The 20510-nt window shown below is 40.0% G+C and overlaps 1 protein-coding gene across 1 annotated transcript in view; it reads right to left on the bottom strand.

Moving 5' to 3' along the window:
• fstl5 (follistatin-like 5) overlaps positions 1 to 20510 on the bottom strand; it is a 127592-nt gene that overhangs the window by 42797 nt on the left and 64285 nt on the right. The window contains exons 7-9 of the mRNA XM_070836428.1: positions 12411 to 12577; positions 8730 to 8741; positions 2692 to 2812 (exon numbers count right to left, since the gene is read on the bottom strand). Coding sequence (XP_070692529.1) covers positions 2692 to 2812; positions 8730 to 8741; positions 12411 to 12577 — 300 coding nt within the window. The remainder of the gene's footprint in view (positions 1 to 2691; positions 2813 to 8729; positions 8742 to 12410; positions 12578 to 20510) is intronic.

Raw genomic sequence — 20510 nt, 5'->3', positions numbered from 1 at the left:
GTGGTTGGTGTATTTGAGAATTCAACCAAGACTTTCATTAATTTACCCCAAACAACTATTTGTTTTCTGCTAAAGTGGTTGGGAGAGTGGACAAACTTTGCAGCCACAGTACAAATTAGATGCAACTTTATTGATTCCTGAGGTAAAGTTGGGTCGCCACAACAAAGGAAACGCTATAGATTATAAAACAGCAGCGGATACAATATACTAAAGATAAAGAATCACAACAAAATGAACATCTGGAAGATAAGTGTACAACAAAGATAGCATTACAATGTCTTTGTAAAGATGCAGCAGACAATACAAAGAGGCTCGCTGCCAAACAAACATGGATAATACACTAAATTACATGTGTAAAACCTATGAGGGACATTTTGATGAGTCTGTTTGTGTGTTTAAGTGGGGAAAGTACAGATCAAAAGCCTTCAATGATATCTCACATACTGCAAAAGCTTACAATGCTGAAAGCTCTCCCCTGCTTCACAGGGAAATCAAAAGTTTGTCTAGAAGTACCTCCAGTCTAAATCTCATCAGCTCTTTTGTGTAAAACTCCAAATACTACATTGTCATTCTCATGTGGCCTAAGGGTGATGGACAGCATTCTGAATCCAGTTTCTCAAAATTACCCTCTCTTTCAGCTGTTTCTTAATTGAGTTTTACAAAATCTCAGCAGTCATGGCAGGGTAGTAGCTGGTCCTTGGAGACTTCACCCAGACAAAAAATGTGAAATTCATAGTCTGCAGTAAAAAGGTCATCTGGAAGTTTCAGTATCAATTATGACAAAAAGTAATCTGTCTCATGAGATTCGCTCTGTTTCCATAAACACAATACTTGGTATGATAAGACCTGTATATCATTGCAATTAACCTTGGAGTAATCTTTTAGAAGAATGATAATGAACTAACTGTCTGTCAAATGTAATGAAGATGTGGAGCTTATTTCACATTCAACTCATTAGGAGGAGTATGGGAGAAAACAGGCTCATTCACACATATTCAGTCTCAGTCCAGCCACTACACCTTTGCCCTCTCCATACGGTCTCTGTTTCAGCATTCACATGGCAGGTTCACCATACTGAAGACCATCCCAAACCAATTAGTGGGAATTGGAATATAAAGCTCTTGACAGAAAATGGGGCTGACATAACGAACATCCAGTGCTTGAAGTGTGCCTGTACTCATTGGTACCCAGTACTGGCACTTCTACATTTTACTCTTTGGCGCACTGGCACTTCTCACAAGCTGCTGGTACTTTTTATTTTTCTCCATAGCAGGTTCTCTGGGCAGTTCATAATGGCCTTAGATAAACTGCATTACTCCCCGGGCACCACGTGATGCTCATCTGTTCCTGTTCTCTGCTGGCAGGTAGTCTAAATAGCCTAACTTTGCATTGACCTCATGATAATATTGATGGGGCTCTAACAGGGCACAAAGAGAACACAAACAGAGTCAGACAATGACACAACAGAGCTTCAAAAGCCTAAAGGCTGTTATGGTTGCATGATTATATTAAATACAATGTTAGGTTATATCTTCTACTGTTTATATATCGTGATCTGCAAGTCTACTGGAGCCAGCCAAAGATCACATCAGAACAGGAGTTGCATTTTTGGAATCGTGAGCATTTTGACCTTTAATTAAAGTATACGAGACAAAGTAAATGTTAGCAGACATTGCTGCTTGTGACACAGTCACAGATTATCATTTGAGACTGTGATGGACTGTAAAAACAATAGATATAGAATGGGTCACTTACACCCACATGTTATCGAAATATTTTCAATTACCAGTTTGAAGTGTTCTCCAAAAGACAAGGGCTGTTTGAACAAATCCCTTTGACTAAGACATTATGGCTAATGGACTCCAACATTGCTGAGCAAAGATAAGACTAATAATCAGTATGTTCTTTAACGTATTATTATGATACATTTAAAGATAAGATTCTTGTTGTGCTTAAATCATACTGGGGAAATATCAGAAATGTTAATTACTTTCTCAGCCAGCTGGAAGTGTGTGTTGTGTTTGATTGACAGCAAATGGTGGGTCAGAGAGCCAGTACACCTCAGAGAATGAGCAGTAAAAAACTCTTGGGCCTCTTGGGACCGTCTTGGGCCAACAGTGCGTTATAAGTGATAACGTGAAGTGATCCCATCGGAATCTAACTGGACCAAAGTGACATCTGCATGTATCTTTAGATGCTGTTTAACGGGCTGCAGCTGAACAGCTAATTAGCTCTCTTACCTGAAAACTGATGTTAGCAATGTAGTTTTTCCAGTGGATGTTTGACAATATTATTCAGGTTTAGGTTTTAGCATTCAGATAGTTTAGGTTCTTGTGCAAAGTCTGTGGCTCTTGTGTTGGGTAGCTGTCTGTCTGGCTCAGTGGGACCATGGCAGAATGCTGATGTTACTGCTTTATTCAAGATTTGATTGGTTGTATTGAAATACAGTTTCCATCACTGTAGATGCTATCCTGATAAAGTACTGCAAAAGTAGAGAGCACCAAACCAAAAATATAAAATGTTAATTTCCCCCTTTTTTCTTACAGTAGCAGAAAATTCATTTCAGTTGGACCTAAAGAGTGGAAAGAGACTTCATGTTGAAGGTTCAGGACCTGCCATAATGGCTGGTACTGTGCACCAGATTATTATTTAAACAACAAAGTGTATTCCATCTTTGTGGCAGCCTCTTACCATTCACTTGAAGAGTGTGGGTCTGAAAAAGCTTCTCGTAGCCATCAGCGTGGCAGGTATAGTTGCCCATCTGTGTGGTGGTCACCTTGGTGATGTACAGTGAGCCGTCATCTCCAAAGTCCTACCAGAGTGAAAGAGATAAACAACAGTCTAATGAGTTATAGAAAGAACTGGAGGTCTTCTTCCAACAGTGCAGCAGTGATGGTTGAAGGTGTTTGAAGCTGGAAATGAACTGTTTGAATGGGAATGCAACAAGCCTGCAGTGTGTAAATGAGAAGATAAACATGTTTCAGCATAGGAAATGAAAAATATAACAATAGTCCAAAAAGGCACATTGTACTGCAATGTCCATCAATCTGAGTCAAAAGCCATTTGGTGTTGAAAAAAAACAACAGTCAAAGTCCCAGTTAAGAAAAATTGTTTTGTGGTACATGACATTTTTCCAATCAGAGGGAAGTGATCTGGTGGAAAAGGACCGGAGCTATAATTGATTAGTCTAGAAATTACACTGTGTTAGCTGCTTTCAAAACAAAAATGGGGAAATATAGTGCTGCAGACACACAGTCAATCAAAATAACTTCAGCTGCTCATTTCAAATGCCATTGTCCCTGAAAAGGCCAGAATGAGAGTTGTTACAGTTTAGTTGACATGCATGTTCTCCAAATACACAAAATATGTATTCAATTCCCATGTGGCCTATTTAATGCAAAACAAAAGATGTAATTAAACCAAAACCTATCCATGATGTGAACTTATGTACTGTACAGCGAACTGAGACATGATTAATTCATGCTGTGTTGTGATTATTAAGCCTGTGAACACAAAAAATGGTGCTGGACAAGGAAAGAGAGCAAACAGACAAATAAATTATTCAGCTGTAGCACAGATAGAAGCCCCCAAAGCTAATGAGCCTATTGACGGTGTGCTGGTGTGATGAATCCATCTGGCATAGAGCAAATGTCTGCCATCTTGGCAAGTCATTGTAATGGGTTTTTCGTATTATATAGTCTTAAGGTGGTATTATCTTCTTAAAAAGTGAATACACAACATGAAAAGGAGGTGGTGATTGATTAAAATTCAAAACGAAACTCCTTTTAAATGTTCTCAGTCCATATATTAACAGCTGGAAGTGAAATTTTTGAGAAATTGTTTTACACCTACTCGCAAACTTATGGATAAAAGCTATTTGTCTTTTGACCTAAAATACTCACAAGATGTCTCAAAGTGGTGAAGACTCCACAGTCGGGGTCTTAATGGCTGTAGTACAGAGATAGAGGTAAGCATAGACCTTAGGGGGCATGTTTTGGAATATAACTTTGGCTGTGGGGAATGATTTGATATTTGAAGCAATAAGTAATTCGGAAACTTAGAATAGCATGGCTTTCAGAATAAGATAGCACTGCTCTGAAATAAACTTTCCATGCACCTTCATTGTGCATTGTTCTTCCCCGCTCAGCTTAGGCATGATGTAGTTTAAAGTATATCCCTTTTTACAGATTTACATATTATATTAGATTGTTGTTCATTTTTCAGATATACTGAAGATTGAAGAGTATAAAAAAATGGGTAGGTGTTTGTGTCCGATTATTCTTTGCTTTGAGTTTCCATGTGATCAGTGTCACTTCAATACTTTAACCCAGTGCTTCTCAATTATTTTCTGTTACGCCCCCCGTGCCGTTCTGGTGAACAACAGGTGGTGCAATCCTGCTCATATTACTATCAAGGAGCGCATCTGCAGCCCGGACATTGAACTGTTTGCTGTTTGTCTTCGTCCACGTTGCCTGCCACGGGAGTTTTCACATGTTGTCATGGTGACTGTTTACATTCCTCCTTCTGCCTGGAATTTACAGTAAAGTACTGAATGTGACATCATACTGTGTGTGTCATAATACAGTATGTGACATCATACTGTAAGTGACATCATACTGTGTGTCGACAGAGCTGTGACCTCACTGATGACATGTCCAGTGTGGGGACAGAAGGTTGTAAATAGGACCCACGGTGAGCTTCCAGCTTCAGATCTCCTCCCACAGAGGAGAAAGCTGGACGGCTCTAAGGTTCTGAGCTGAGCCGGTCTGAGCTTCTGCTCCGGGCTGATCAGATCAGCTGCTCCTGCAGAGAGGCCCAGTGTGCTGCCGCATCTTCAGCACTGGTTTCTGGGCACTCCTGCACCAGCAGGTGAACTCTAGCCAGGCAGAGCCCAGACTCAGACTGCTCCCTTCCAGCTGGAGGAAAGCTGCTTCGGCAGAGGCCAAGTCTCTTTCTGCTCTGTGGGTGGAGGTCTTGGGGGGTGGGCGGAGGTTAGGTTAGGTTAGGGTTAGGTTAGGTTAGGATTAAGGTTAGGTTAGGGGGGTGGGATTAGGGTTAGGTTAGGTTAGGTTAGAGTTAGGTTAGGTTAGGTTAGGTTAGGGCAGTGCTTCTCAATTAATTTCGCGCCCCCCCAATTCTCCACCGCGACTATAAATAGTATCATTTGTCTATAAAATTGTTATAAGTTCACCTCTGCATAACATTGTATCCTCATTAACATTAAAGAAAACCAAAAGAAAAAAGAAAGAAATATAGATCAACTTACAACAAAGAATAGCTTTATTAGCATTGTTTTTTAATCTGTAACAGAAAAGATTTAAAGTGCATCAATTTGCCTGAAATTAAAAAGAAATTAAATCCTTATTTAAACTATAAACATTTTTGACCGACTAATTTAACCATTTGATACTGAAAAATAAAATTAAATTAAATCAATAAATAATAATAAATTCAAATTGATCAGCAACATTAACTCAGGAGCACAATATTCAAAACATTTTAACCTACAAAACAATTTGTGCTGATTTTTTTTTTAATCAAAATGAGGAAGTCAGGATTAATGAGCACGTTCAGCAGTGCACAGCTTTTCGAGGCGGGGTCTGAAGCATGATACTGCAACTCTCAGCTCCTGCTCAATGTTTAGCTGTAGCATTCACAGCGCGGGATGATTGTTGACAATATTCTGCACGTTTTCGCTGAAAAAACTCAAGCGGCTTATCAGCGTGATCGGGGTGTAATGTCTTTAAGTGACGCCTTAATTTATTTGGCTTCATGCTGTCCGCTGCCAACAGTAAACACACCGGTCTTTCCTCGTCTCCCACCGTTACATATACTTCGTCATATTTCTTCGTCTTAGCTTTCGGGAAGCTAATACTCCCTGCGCACACTCTGACAATGGGAGCGCCACTGCCACCTACTGTGGGGGATGTGCAATTACACTTTATTCTAGTACAGCAAAAAAAAAAAAAACTATTCCCCGGGGTCACACGCGCCCCCCCTGGCATCGCATATTTGAGAAGGAATGCTTTAACCTCAGGAGTGAGACACTTGACATTTTGAAAATACTTTATTTATTCCGAAAATATCTCTGCTAAGTTATTTTTTTCACAGAAAACAGATAAACTTATATTGGAAATAAAAAATGTCTAAAGTGTCAATGTGTTTCTTAATTTGCCCTGAGAGGATTTGCCCTGTGATCGACTGGCGACCAGTCCACAGTGTTTCGCCCAGAATCAGCTGGGATTGGCTCCTGTCCCCCCCCGCGACCCTGAATGATGAGTGGTATAGACAATAAATGGATGGATTAAATGCTGATAATCATTGTAGCACATCAACTAAATGTTCAAGTGCTTACATCATGATTCTTTAGGGACTAAGAAACAAAAGAACTACTTTGCTTACAAGAATAGATTTTCACCACTTTCCAATGCACGGGACCTTTCCAGAAATGAACATGCTCTGGCACTCAGCCTTCATTAGGGTTTTCTTCAGTGCCCACTTGCTTGATGAAGGCCATGAGCCAAAACGTGTTCATTCCTCATTGCTGCCGTGCATTAAAAAACATTCAGTTATCTTTTAGTGATGTGAACTTTTGCTCATAAGAATGTCCATGACTCTGCCCCGGTGTTTCTCATTTCCTATAACTGAACACAGCATTCTTTTATTTAAAAACAGACTCAGCCCTAATTATCAGTCTTCTTTCAGAAGAGTTCATAACAGGAAAAGTGCCTTTTCTCATTTAATAGCTTTTAAATGTTCTATCACATCCTTGCTGGCTGTTCTTGGCATTCAGCCTCCCCTTAAATGTCTACAGACAAGCGAGGAGAGTCAGTCATCGTGTTTACAGGTATACAGTATGTTTATCAGTTCGTCCCGATGCGCTCCGATCTAACCTGCGAGCTCGGTAAAGGCCCGGGCTGAGTGAAGCATCAGAGCTTCACAATATGAGGGGAAATCGATGGTGCGTTTTGGCCCCTTGGGCTGAGAGCATATTGTGTCACCTTCTTAAATGAAAAATGAATGGGGGGAGAAATGAAACTCAGAAGGGTGGAACGAGCCACGGTGGAGGCTGTCGACATGATTCCTCCACCTCACCACCCTCACCTCAGCTATCAGCAGCACCCAGCACCCAGCTCTCTGCAGACAAAGCGGGCCAGTGTACGACTACTCAGAGGGAGGGAAGACAAGGGCAGGTAGAGGTGGATTTACAAATAGGCCATAGCCCTCAAGAAACTATAATTAATAAAGCTGTCAGTGCCAGGTCACCTCTGGAAGGACACTACAGAGCCACCTTATTGGATAGCTAACCTCTGGTAGTGACGAGGCATTTCAGAAAATGGCCTTTGAAGAAGTTTCATTCCTGGCCTTATGAAACTTTGTGTGAGGAACACAATATGTTGAGTAAAAATACTCTGCAGTGTCTACAAAAAGTGAGTGAAAATATGTTTACCCACAATAAAAGCATACGGAGGCAACGCAACTAAAGATAGAGGGTAGTGTGACATTAAAGGGTTGGTTCAACCACATTGCAAATATCTCACTTTCAGCTACGCCACACAAATAAATTCAATATTGTGTGCAAATGTTTTAAGGTTTCATTTTTGCCTCCATCCCATTATAATGGAGTTCAATATAATTGTATTTGTGGTGCTTACAGCTTTGAAGAATGACATTTCAAAAGAATTCAGCACCAACAGTCAACAGTTTCGACTGGAACTGTTTTTACAAGACACAAAACCTGTTGATCGTGTTGGACTACCCAGAGTAATGGGGACAGCTTCTGGACAGATGTTGCTATTGAACTTGTTCTTTCAATGACATCCCAGAGACATATCTCAACATGTTGTCACATAATACCAACACTGTCTGCGTGGCTTTGTTACCACCAAAGGTAGACACGAAAATATGTTGGGTAAACCAAGCAGTGAGAAAACTGTGACGGGCATAAATATTTGCTTTTAACTCTCACAATCAAGTTTCAATTCTCAGCTTATGCAACTCATGAGTGTTTGTGTGATGCTTCAATTATCACTGAATGTTTTCTGTTTCTGTTTAACTATTAACAAATGTAAGCAAATGTCAGGAAGTTCAATAATATTCTAAACAAATCCCAGAGACAGACCTGTGCATCCAAAGCCTGATATAGTGTATTTCTGTGTTACAGACCTCCAGTGTTGTCTCCAGTGATGATTTTGAAAATATATAAATGCACTGGGTGACATGTTCTTTAATTACCGTCAACACAGCCACTGTTGTTTATATTGCCAACGTCCTTAAATCCCTAATCATTTAGCCTTTTTTAAGATTAAGTATACAGCCATCTGTATTTATGACCCGTATTTGAAAATGTTCATCTCCAATAGGAATGAAAGTGCTTGAGGCTGAAAGCCACAGACAGGTTTGACAGAAGGGCAAAAACATGGTTGGTTTTAGTCTTTTTAAGGGATTTGTTGACAGCAACAAAAATATCCGATATTGTCAGCCTTAACCTTATCGCTTTAACCAGATTATTTGTTTTGCATGAAGATGCAGTTGATGTAGAATTTATTTGGGGGAGAAATAATATTAAATAAAATAATATTTAATGGTCTCAACCTGTGAATTTATGATTACAGCACCATGCATCTGTTGTAGGCACCTCACTAGCTTTGTGGGCTTTTTGTGAGTGGAACAAAAAACAAACCAAAAAATGAAACAATGCCAGTCTGTAGATAGAGAAAACAGCCTACCTGGGATGGGATCTGTTGGAGAGAAAAACAGGTCAAATATTCAGAAGTTTAGTTCGATGAAAGCATTAAGGCATAAGAAATCCATTTAAAGCTGACAGGTGAAAGCAATGCTGGTGTTGTGGTTAGAAATAAACAGTACAATGTTACAGACACTGCAGTACATACCTCCATGTTGATCTAATGTTATGATAATATAGTAGGACAGAGGGTACAAGACAGAGTGTGGTTCTGAGCTCCCAGACCACAAGATTAATTCAACTAAAAAAAAAGCCCTCCTGATAGAAGTTGGAGATAAAGTAAAACGCCACTGTGTAAGTTAGATTCGCGTGTTATCTGCCGTATAATGTCGCACAGCTTCATTGATTCTCTAGAAACAGCACAGCAGGAATACCAAGGTGGTAAACACTGATCAAAACTGAAAACAGATATAATAAATCATCACATTCATTTAATGTTACATATGGTACATCTCCACAATGGAGAGATAATGTGAAACCCTCCGGAATAAGGCACAAAGGCATTATGGGAGATAAAAACGCAGATTCCAATGGACAAGATAAGAAAGGAAGAGCAGAAAGATGTAGCCGAGATTGTGGCGCTTCCTACATAATATATATTCATGTCGCAGCTGCACTCTTCAAAACATATTTTATTTTCATATCAATATTAATATTAATATGTCCATGTCTGTTTGTGCTTGAATTCAAAGATTCTGATGCTAAATTAGATATATTTTCATGGTAACCTTGGAAGCTGACTTACCAACTAGGACATGTTACTCCATAAAGTAGCTGAAGTAGTAACTTTATACAAATTTCAGGCTCAGAAATAAACTTTTCCAAACTTTTTAAGAGTTACAAAATATCAAATGTATCTTTCATCTTTTGAACTATTTCCGGGACCAAAGAATCGGCATCCCCAAACACGAACATGACTGTATAGACACATAGACACACACACACACACACACACACACAGGCATACACACAACAAGACTGTGTCTTTCGGCCACTCAGGGAGGATTGAAATACTGACAGCCTCTGATGATGATGCAATAGCCAGCAACTGTCAACTTCATGGAATTACAGTAAGCTGCTTTGTCAAAATTTAGAGAGGCTCTATTGAACTCCAGGATACAAGCTCACCACTGGGATTAACGCACGATTCACTAAGTCTGAATGTCGACAAAATTTCGAAAATAACCACATTCTAAACTGGGAAAGACTGCGAGATTAGAATGCATAAACCTCCCATGTGTACTCACAGGAATATGACTCTAATTAAGGCTGGCAGTGGATACTCACAAATATTAACAGCCAGCAATTATACAGAAATTGTCTGCAAGGCAATTTAGAATTAGTCTGTGGGTGCCAGGTGCAGACCAAATCCATTCTCCTCTCTGGAAGGAACAACAATGATTGACTGGAAGTCTGAGAGCCAAAAATAAATCTGGATTAAGCCGCCATTGGTGTGCCGCTTCCATTGGTAGTCTCTCTTGGTGCTGCGTGGTTTGCACATTTTTCTGATGAGCCACAAGAGACTTTTAGAGCTGATTCACTTGCTGGTGGTGTTTGGTGTTAGTGCAGCTGTTCTGGAGGTAATCTGTGCATTACCAGAGGATGTAAACTCAGGCTTTGTTAGACACCAACAAAAAAAATCAAATCTGACAATCGCAGACCTCAAGGGGTCAAAGTACAGCGAGTTTTCTCAGTCTGGAGCGGCAGATTAGTCCCTGTGGTTGTCAAACTCAGTCGCACTCCACGAAGCTGCACTGGCAGCAACCCAGCATGCTGTGGGTACCATAGAGACAGAGGAGGTGTAATTTTATGCAACAACATTAAATACAGGCAACACGAAGGCCCTGTGAGTACCACAGTGGTTCAGGGTTAATTAAAATGCAAACTTAGTTGCATCTTTCTTTCTGTTCTCAAGCTATGAGGTCTGTAGACTGAAATCGCATTTTGATGTTTTCTGGAGGAGTGTGATGGTTGCAGGCTGTGATTGATTACCAACACTGCCAGTTCTCCTTTTCACTGTCTCAATAATGAGGAAAATTACAACTGGATGATTCCACAGTTAAAAGGTGAAATAGACATTTTAATCAAAGCCAACAATTTTTGAAGGATAAGAGGTCAATTCAAGCCTTTGCTCTACACACTGTCATTATTCCAGCTATTGATGAACTTTACACAAAACTATTTTTTGCTAAAATGGCTTTACTTAACACCATTCAGCAGCAAATGATTTTATCCCTGAGCTAACATTTGAATTTGAAAATACACCTTTGCAAGATGTGATGTTAGTCGCTGGGAAACTGAAGAGCAGACAAAGCCCACTCTTGGTCAGGACACTGAACTCTTCCATGTGTTATGAGGCATTAGGAGATGAAACAAAAAACTAGATCTATTGAGTTTGCAAAAAAAAAAAAAAAGAAGGCAGTAAAACAGTTCTCTGAAAAAAAAATATGAAAGATGGATCAAAGTCTGCGTTGACCTTACAAGACCTCACACCTCTCTGTTTTTCTTCCACAAATCCTCCAAAAGATATTCATCGCATTTTCAAGAAATAATATGACACGACATTTCTTTTTTGTTACACCCAGCACCTGCATGAGTATTTTTTGCCCATGAATTGCTTTAAAGCAGGCATATTATATTATAAAAAATGACTGAAAAGAAAACAGTGGAAAAGCAGTTAGTCTCACACGCATGGCATTAAAAAAAAAAACACCTCATGGTGTTGGCGCAGCTCTTCATGGGAATCACACATCACCAACAACCAGAACCAGTCCGTTAGTTTAGAGCCAGTTGATGGTGCCAAGGATGACTGGCGACAGCTGGGCGCCTCTTATTCATTTTAAGGGTCATCAACATTTAATGTTACATTAGTGGCTTCGCTGGGTCTCCCTTTATCTACTGCGACAGCGTTGACTTAATTATGCACAGCAGTATCACAATCATCTTGGTCAGCCCTGACACGCAGAGAGGGGAAAAGGGTAAAGCGAAGGAGGTCTGCCTTTTGTGTACCTTGCCACATAAGTGTCCTTGCTCCTTTTGATGTGGATGAAAGTGACACAGAGGGCTGTCTGGGGCTACACTTGCAGATTAACACATACACTCTCAGACGGACTGACAGACACGTACACACATAGTCTTTCACTGAGTTGTAAAAGTAGGTCCTTCCTCTAGGGCTGAACCCCTTTGGTATCCCCCTTCATCTTCTTTCTTTGTCTGAAATCCCTGTCCCTCCCAGCAGTCTCTAAACACAGACACCAAGAACACAAACTGACGTACTGGATTACTGTCAGACCTACAATACAAAGCCAGCGCCAGCAGTCAAATAAAATGTGCTTACAGTCTGAGCCACTGCCAAAAAAAATGAAATCAAAATATGATGAGAAAGAAATATAGTATGAAATTATCTGACATTTATAGCTCTTGCAAAAAAACACTGAAACAGTTGTTAAGAATTGATGATTCACATGGTGAAAACGTGATAATTAGACCTGTGCGCTGCATGTGTTAGGGCCATTCAACCATAAACACCATCACGTATCTATCCACCTACTATTATCTTAATGCGTCCACTATATACAGTACATACACCAATCTACCCATTTATCTTCCCTTCTTTCTATATGTAAACAATAAATCAGAGAGAGTAATGACAGCCAGCTCTTACATTGATGTCTTCAAGGTTCAAGGAGTTCAGATACTGATGGTTCCTCTTCCACAATATAGGAGGCCTCCGCTCCCCTGTGATGGCACAAGTCAACACGGCGCTCTGGCCAACTGTTACAGTGGTGACGCTCACTTTCTGGTCGTCTGGAAGGGTGAGCAGGTACACATCTGTTGACGAGGAATAAAATGACATAATGTTAGACTGTCTTAAGATGGCCGACTCAATTTAAGTTTTGGGGCATAAAAATTAAACTGCAGAGTGACGGTGAAAACAATTACAACTCTTTGTAAAACTTTTGAGCAAGTTTTGAGTTTTGAGTAACGGGGCCCGCCGTCCCTTTACAGCAGGAATTAGATGGACCTCTCTTTCTTGTATCGGCTCACAATTCAGAGGAATAAACTCAATGAGATACTTCACAGTGCAAGAATTCACGTTTGTCTACATTTCTTTGCCTGAAAGAAGAATTCAAAAGACAAGAGCGTCTCAATTAGCTGATGTTGTGCTTTAGAGGCAGATGTTTTCTTTTAGTTAAAGATGGACTGAGGCAGCACAATTATTGCAATTTGTAAAGTAATGGGAGGGAGATAAGATAAATGCTCTGTTAATACATTGCATAATTTATGTAATGATACTATAATGGAAGTCCTAATTTATCAATTGGTTTTTCTCTGTGGACCCTCTTTTTTAGCCAACAGTATAAAACAGACACATCTGGGAGGCACCACTGCCGTTGGTCTAAGCGTGCTCCTTTGTAACTCGAAGTTGGAAAATTTTTAACATGCTCGGTGTTCTGAGAGTTTAAAACAAGCTAGACTCTCCACAATTGTAAGAAAAGCCCAGGAGTGCATCTTTTCTGATGAAAGTAACACGGAAAAAAAAGCCTGCACTGCCAGAGAGGTTTCCCAGAGGAAACACAGCTCTAGACCTCAGCCAGAGTCAGTGCTTTCTTCAATTCAGTATTACTTGCACACAAAATTTCCTGCCAACGATGAGATGTGGTTGTGTTCTCTGTGTGTTTAAATTTGACCCATTACTGAGAGAAAACATTACCACAAAGAAAAGCCAGGGTTAGTTTGTGAGAGGCTATGATTGGTTAACGCTCTTTGTGGGTCCAGTATTTTGATGAGACCGTGAATACAATGTACGCTCATCCGTTCTTCGATGGTATTATGCAACATGGCCCGTGAGAGAATGCTTTTTAATCTTTCTCTTGGGTAATGAGCAACGGGCAAAAGGAAACAGAGACTCAATTTGTTCTGCTCCTAAGGGCATGAAATACAAAACCTAATGAAAGAGCAGGTCCAGCAGACAGTGTTCACTTGCCACAGCCCAGAGAATAAGGATGAGAGCACCTTCAATTACAGCATGACTCCAGTGGCCCTGTACCAATAGCTTCTGAATGCTTTTTTAACCTTCTTACTCATTTACTGTGTTTGGTCCACCAGTTGTGTCTTTGAACTGTGAACCTAGCTAGCCTGTTAGATCCAGGCCAATCAGACTGGAACTGTGAGACAACTCATACTTCTTTTCAGTGGGAAGCTTTGAGTTAAGACATTTAATCTATCATTTGGCCCAATGAAACCCTGCTTAAGCCTAGGTAAATCTCTGCCAGGATTACATCAAAATTAGAGGATTAATAATGACCATTTCTTCTCAGTGAAGTATAACTCTGAGTTTAGATGATTATACTATTGTGTTAAAAAAAAAAAAAAAACAGTAACTTAACTATTTTGAATTTAAGGAAAAAAAAGAAAATCCTGTACTATAACCATCTATATATTCCATTTAGTTTTTCTCACCTAGTCGGGTGAATTAACAGCAACTTGCATTTGCATTTTCTTAATTTTGCTTTTTCCCATTTTCTCTTTACTTGTGATAATCAATTTGCTCTGTCAGTGGGAAACTTTTGGTGTTTAGGGGCCTGAAATCTAGGTGAAAATGACTTTCATTCAGATTGCTTTGTTTGAAGAAAGTTTTTAAAAACAGTACCGCATAATGTACTAAAAAAGTATTGAGCCAACATGTCTCTGACAGTTGAGAGTTGACACAAATGTAACATTATCAGCAACGTGAGGCCAGTGTACATTGCCTGGTGTGATCTTTAGATTTCATAGTAATTTTAAACTCTGTTGTCAACAAGTCTTTGTGCGTTTGGATGATGCCCTTTTCTATTGTGTTTTAACTGTAGCACCCAGAGGTAAAGTTTGAAATGAGATGTTTCATTATTATTATTATGCGTGTCTAATTACACGTGTACACAGAGGCAGTTTAAACATTCATTAATGAGCCAATCAGTCTTTCATTTCTAAAAAGTAAACGATTTTAATCGTTAGTGAGTCTCTTTCATTGGTTGATGATCAAAAACGTCTTGTGATGGCCTGCACAGGGGGATTCCTCATGTCATGAACATACCCTGTCACTCGTATTGATCTAGAAAAGGAAGGGTTTAAATGGTACATGAAAAGCAATAACCAACTTCATAAAGCGACTGAAACACTCCCCCTGTGGACATCATAATGTGACAAGAATCATTTTATGGAAAACGTTTGATCAGTTAGGAGCCGTTTGCATGTAAAAGACACAGTGGCAGCAGTAAGTCGGGGCCATAGAGAGAAGAAATGACTGGAATGAAAAATGTTGAGGAACAAAAACTTTCTAGTTAACAGGGCCTCATTAAAGCTGTATGTTACCCATTGAGGCTATAGTGGAGCAACTTCAGTTCTGTTCAAGTTCAGCAGAACAGAAGTTTTAACAACAAGTGGCCGGGCTTACAGATATGCTGCTGTCTTCGCTGTGATTTTAAAGTAGAACCACGCTCACCCTTAACGCCTCAACAAAGCTGATCTGCAGCAGAGAATGACAACACACCGCCCTTAGCCACTGCACATTCATCCTACTCGTCAAATATTAAATCTTGGTGGACTTTTCTCAAATGGCAGGATGGAACAAATTGAAACGTAAGAGCTAAAGCACAAACTGTCCGACACTGAGGTGAGTAAGTGCTCTTTCCAGAGAAAGCTGCACTAAACAGCACCAGACCTTTTGACTCTGTTGTTTCTTTGGTGTATCATATCACAGAACCGACGGGATGAGAGAATGGAAGCAGACAAATATGGTTTACTACAACCTAGGTTTTATTTCTGTACCTCTGTAGTAATCAGAGTAACTGCTGTAATCTTGGAACATGGCAACATTGCAAAATATATATATAGTTATAAGTAGTCATCTTCTTCAAGTTTTCCACAGATTTAAAGGGGTTTAAGTCAAAATGAAAGTCATTATTAATGTAGTTGAATGATGTAAAAAAAAAAATGGTGGTCAAAGTGTAAATGTGGGCTAATCTAATTTAAAAAGAACCAAAAACCCTCCATGACCAAAAAACAGGAAATATGGAGGACAACACAGCAAGGAAAGTAAAACACATTAAATCAGCCCCGATACAGAAAATGCAGAATTAAGGAAAGTGGATCTTCCTTCAGTTACACATGGCTATTCCATGATCCTCCTCCCCCTCCCCTGACACTAACAACACTATAGCCAGCAGATCAACACAGCATCCAGCCACTTGGTGCTCTTCGTGGTGTTGAGGTGGTGGTGGGTGGATACGCTGACAAAAATCTCCTTCAATAATGTCCTCCCTAAACCATTCAATTACAGCCCCCTTGTATCTTAATGCTTTTGGAATACGCTGCAAGCAACAAACTCGATTTGCTGCTGATCCCTGGGGGGATAGAAATGTGTGAAGTTACAGGGAGAATTTAAAGAAAAAAGTGGGCAGACAGACAGCCAGGCAGGCTCCATCATAGGTTTAGCTGATGGATGCAGGAAGGAGGGGAGATAGGAGGGAAGCGAGGGCTAGTATCCGACCCGAATGAGAAACTCCTCAGAGAAATGGGAGTCCGGGCTGTTGGAATCGACTCCAACACTTTGAGTCCAGCACCTCCTCTGTGAGAGATTTATCAGAGGAGGAAGTGGCCTTGGCTCCTCTTTTTGGTCTGATTTGAGGCCTGAGGGGACTCTGCCTCCTGGGAAGGATCAACCTTCACCGTCCAACCTGTAATTAGTGATTAACGGTGAAGTCCAGACTTTTGATTTACTCTACTCTGCTCCCAGAATGGGGTGTTGGTCAGTGCCACGGCGAGAGGTAAATCACCTATTGCACTGGAGGCAACAAGCTTGTCAGGGAAAATAGCATGGGCCTGCAGGACGTTGCAAAGGGCCAGCTGCATGAAGACAAATTGCACCAAGCTTGCTTAGCCAACCCCCTTACTCCATCCTCTATCATGCACTGTCGCTCTCTTTCCCACACATGCTCGCTCTGTCTCTCTTCACTATGTCTCACATTCCTCTAACACTCCCTCTCTTTCCCTCCCGATGATGTTCAGTACTAAGGCTGAATGGTTGTGTACCCCCAATTGCTTTGAGTTTAACATTTTGAAGTGGAGATGAAAGTAGATTCCCTGATGCTGAGTATTCACAGCCGAGAACACGCAAAGACTCAAAGGGGAAAAAATACCCCAAAAACAGAATGCACACTCGTGAACATTCTCTGATCTTGGATGGCTGATTTGTGCAAACTCTCTCCCAAAGCAAGAAGAATAGAGTTTCTGTTTTTGACACCAAAGATGAGCGACTCAGTGGACTGCAATGTTTGACAGAGAAAGAAAATAGTTTGAACACTGAAGCGCACGTATTCCCTTTGTTTTTCTAAGGAAAGTACGTTTTTTTGCTTTCATGTTGAACTGCTGCCACTAGTCGCACTGCTAAACAAACTGGATCTCTGAACAACAGCACAGTAACAAAACATTAAAATCGGGTGATTTTCAAGTGTGCCCATAAACACAAACATACATGTTGACAGGGAGGGATCACGTCTTCACATCATTTCAGTTTGCATTCCTTCTGAGAAATGACTCCGTTTTGAAGTGCAAAAAATATAACCTCACTGGGATGTCAAGTAAGAAAACACAAATGGAAGTGTGCTCACCCTGACCATGATGACTATCGTCAGAGGAGAAAGAGAGGTAGGCTGCAGAGTGAATATTGCAAGACCCCATATAAAAAAATGAGGGGTAGAAAGCACTCTCCACCCACACTTAGTTAAACACATGCTACAAAATCATGTATTATCCCAAAACAATCTATTTTTTTGTACATTAAAACAGTTGAATTGTTCTAAAATAGACTGTAGCCTATATAGCACATAAATACTCTATCTCTCATGTAGGCTACAGCCAATACAATTATGTGGTTATATGTATACAGTAGACCATTCTGTAGCTTACTTTCAGGAGCTTCTAATACTGTGTGGACTATCACATTGCCCATTGTTTATTGCTTTTGTCCTGCTCCTTTACCGAACTGATGTTTCATTGCACGCTCCTCCATCGTTGTATGCAGGCCACAGTAAATGCATGTTATGTAGGCCTACTTTGGATTATCTACCTTTTTTATCCATATAACTAGATATAATTATAATCTACGTAAGTATTATATTTCTTACAGAAGCCTTGTAAAATTAGTTTAATGGGTGGAAGCTTCCTCTTCAAGTGAGTGATTATGAACTTCAGCAGTATTATGAAGACTAAACCATTAAGTAAAATAGGAACAGTAAGAATATGCCACAAATGTAATTTCAGCTGTCGTCATGTAACTTTTTAAATTAAAAGTTTTGTGTGTATTATGCTTTTTTTTTTACTTGTGCAAAATAAATAAACTGAAAACTGAAATCGAGAATAGAGAAACAGACCACAGATATAAAAGTTGGAGGCTTGTTATCTCATCATCAGAGAATTGTAATCAAGACCTCCTGATCATCATTGAGACGGTTACACTCCAAGCTACGCATCTAAATAAAAGCTTTAGGTTGAAGAACGTCAAACTACCCTAGGCATGGCTACAGTGATCAGTCTTTCAGTATCCATCAGCATCAGTCTTTCTGGTCCTGAAGAACCGGAAGAAATAAATGTGTTTTTGCAGCATTATCACTAAAACCCATTTAAGAATGCAAAAATTACAGGTGTGTGGTAAAGGATAAGAGGATAATTATTATCCACTTCCTCTTTCCTCCCACAAACATTATAAACATCAGGATGGCTGTAAAACATGAACAAATGGCCTTAGTGAGTGCATTACCTTTGGCTGATCAGCCTCAAGTCTGTTTCCAAAGCAGCTGTTGGGAGAGGTCTCGAGGGACGGCCAGCATTAGTATGCAACAGAGCCCGAGCAAAGCTCTAATTGGATTAATTTTATCACGACTACCTTGTGGAAAACAACTAATGAAAAATCCCCTATCTTACCGCAATAAGTAAACCATAGAGCACTTAAGCTATCGCACGAGGAAGGCTGTGGTTTCATGGCCCCATCATATATCACCCACATAAGCTTGCATGGCTTAAACTATCAGATTGCATAGTTTTTCATTTTATTGAGGGTTTAAAGGTTCTCTATACAATATCTCAGCAGCTCACACCGAAACAAATGTGACCCCCCCCCACCCACCCAACTCTGCTACCGTGGTGGGTCCATGTTTGGGTCTCTTGGTCGTTCTGGAGACAACCACTGACTCTGACTTCATTCTCTGCTCAGGCCACAATAACTTCAATGTATCTTTACATAGCAAAGAACTGTTTGGCTCTATATTAATGCCCTGAATGTCGTATAAACAACCTTTAATGTTGAGTGGCGTCTGTTCTGTCACTAATCTGAGTAACACCAGAGGTGTCTTAAGAGGGCTGTATACACTATTTTGAATCAATCAACTTCAACCATCACAAACTCTGAAGGAGTTACAGTACTGCATGGCTCCATCTAACTATCTGTGTTCTAGTTTTACTGGAATAGCTGCGCGACTGCAAATGGTGCATGCCAACACCTTCAACTGGATGACAGGAGATGGTAAATGTTGGGAAAAGAGGATGAGTGCCGCAATCTGTTTACACTGAACTGCTAAACAACCCTGACAGCCAGAAAATCACATTGAACCTCTCTCAGTCAGAGGGCACTAAAATATATTCTGAGAGAGGGTTTCTTCTTACTGTGAATTTAAACCAGACCCATCAGTGACGTGTGAACACTTCTGAGGCATTCATTCAGTGAATCCAAGGAAACTCAGACCTCTATAATGGTGTCAAACTGCCCTGTAGGCAGCAAGACAGCGGCTGGACATACCGTCCCAGAAACATCAGAGATGCAAAGGACAAAATACTTCATGAGAAGTATACATTCCCATACCTTGGCTCTGTATCTCCACAGTGAAACAGAAAAGCTCAAACTGAATCTGGGGCTCTTATGCGATCATTATCAATACAGTTAATAAATTCACAGCATGCAGAAGGTGGAATTGGTATTCGTGTGATCTGAACAGCTGCCTATGGAGATTACACTTTTTCTCTATGCCAGTAAATAGGGGATGTTGCACTGTGATGCACTTCTGGTGTGGATTACCCATTGTTCTGATTTATTCTTCTGTCACACCATTTCTAAATCCAGAAGTTATTTTTTCATAATTATATCACGTTCTTTGAGATGTAACACTTAAACAAACTGCTGTTGCTGCTTCTAAAAATGAAAAACCACATCAAATGTTGTGTGAATGAGGATTTTGTCTTTTTTTTTTTTTTTTTTTTTCCGTTTAAAGCAAATTAATCTCTAAAACCCTCTAGTTTTTAATGGGTTTGTATTGACTTTCTAAACCACAACCTAGCAGTGATCGGTCAAAATCAACAAATGCAAACAAAAGTGTCTAGTTTGCCTGGTCAAACCGTGTGTGCTCATTTCTTTTTACCGCTGCATTATGTGTCTTCTGATAAGACCATAAAACTTATCAATATTCAGAACAACCAAACCCTTATTTACTATGTATAATCCAATATTTTAATCACCATTTTTATAATTGTATCTTAACTGCAATGTGCTGAATTGTGTATTGATCCAGTTTATCTGACGTAAATGTTGAGCTCAGAGTTAACTGAACCCTGTCAGGCTCAACTGTATCATGGTCTTTTTAAATGACAGAAAAAGAAAAACATAACCAGCTCTGTCTGCATGTGTGTATTTAGTAAATATAGCAAATATAATTGTTAAAAAAATACAAAGGCT

This window comes from Pempheris klunzingeri, chromosome 9 (genome assembly GCF_042242105.1).
Source record: "Pempheris klunzingeri isolate RE-2024b chromosome 9, fPemKlu1.hap1, whole genome shotgun sequence".
NCBI classification, from domain to species: domain Eukaryota; kingdom Metazoa; phylum Chordata; class Actinopteri; order Acropomatiformes; family Pempheridae; genus Pempheris; species Pempheris klunzingeri.
This window is presented reverse-complemented; position numbering and strand designations above follow the sequence as displayed.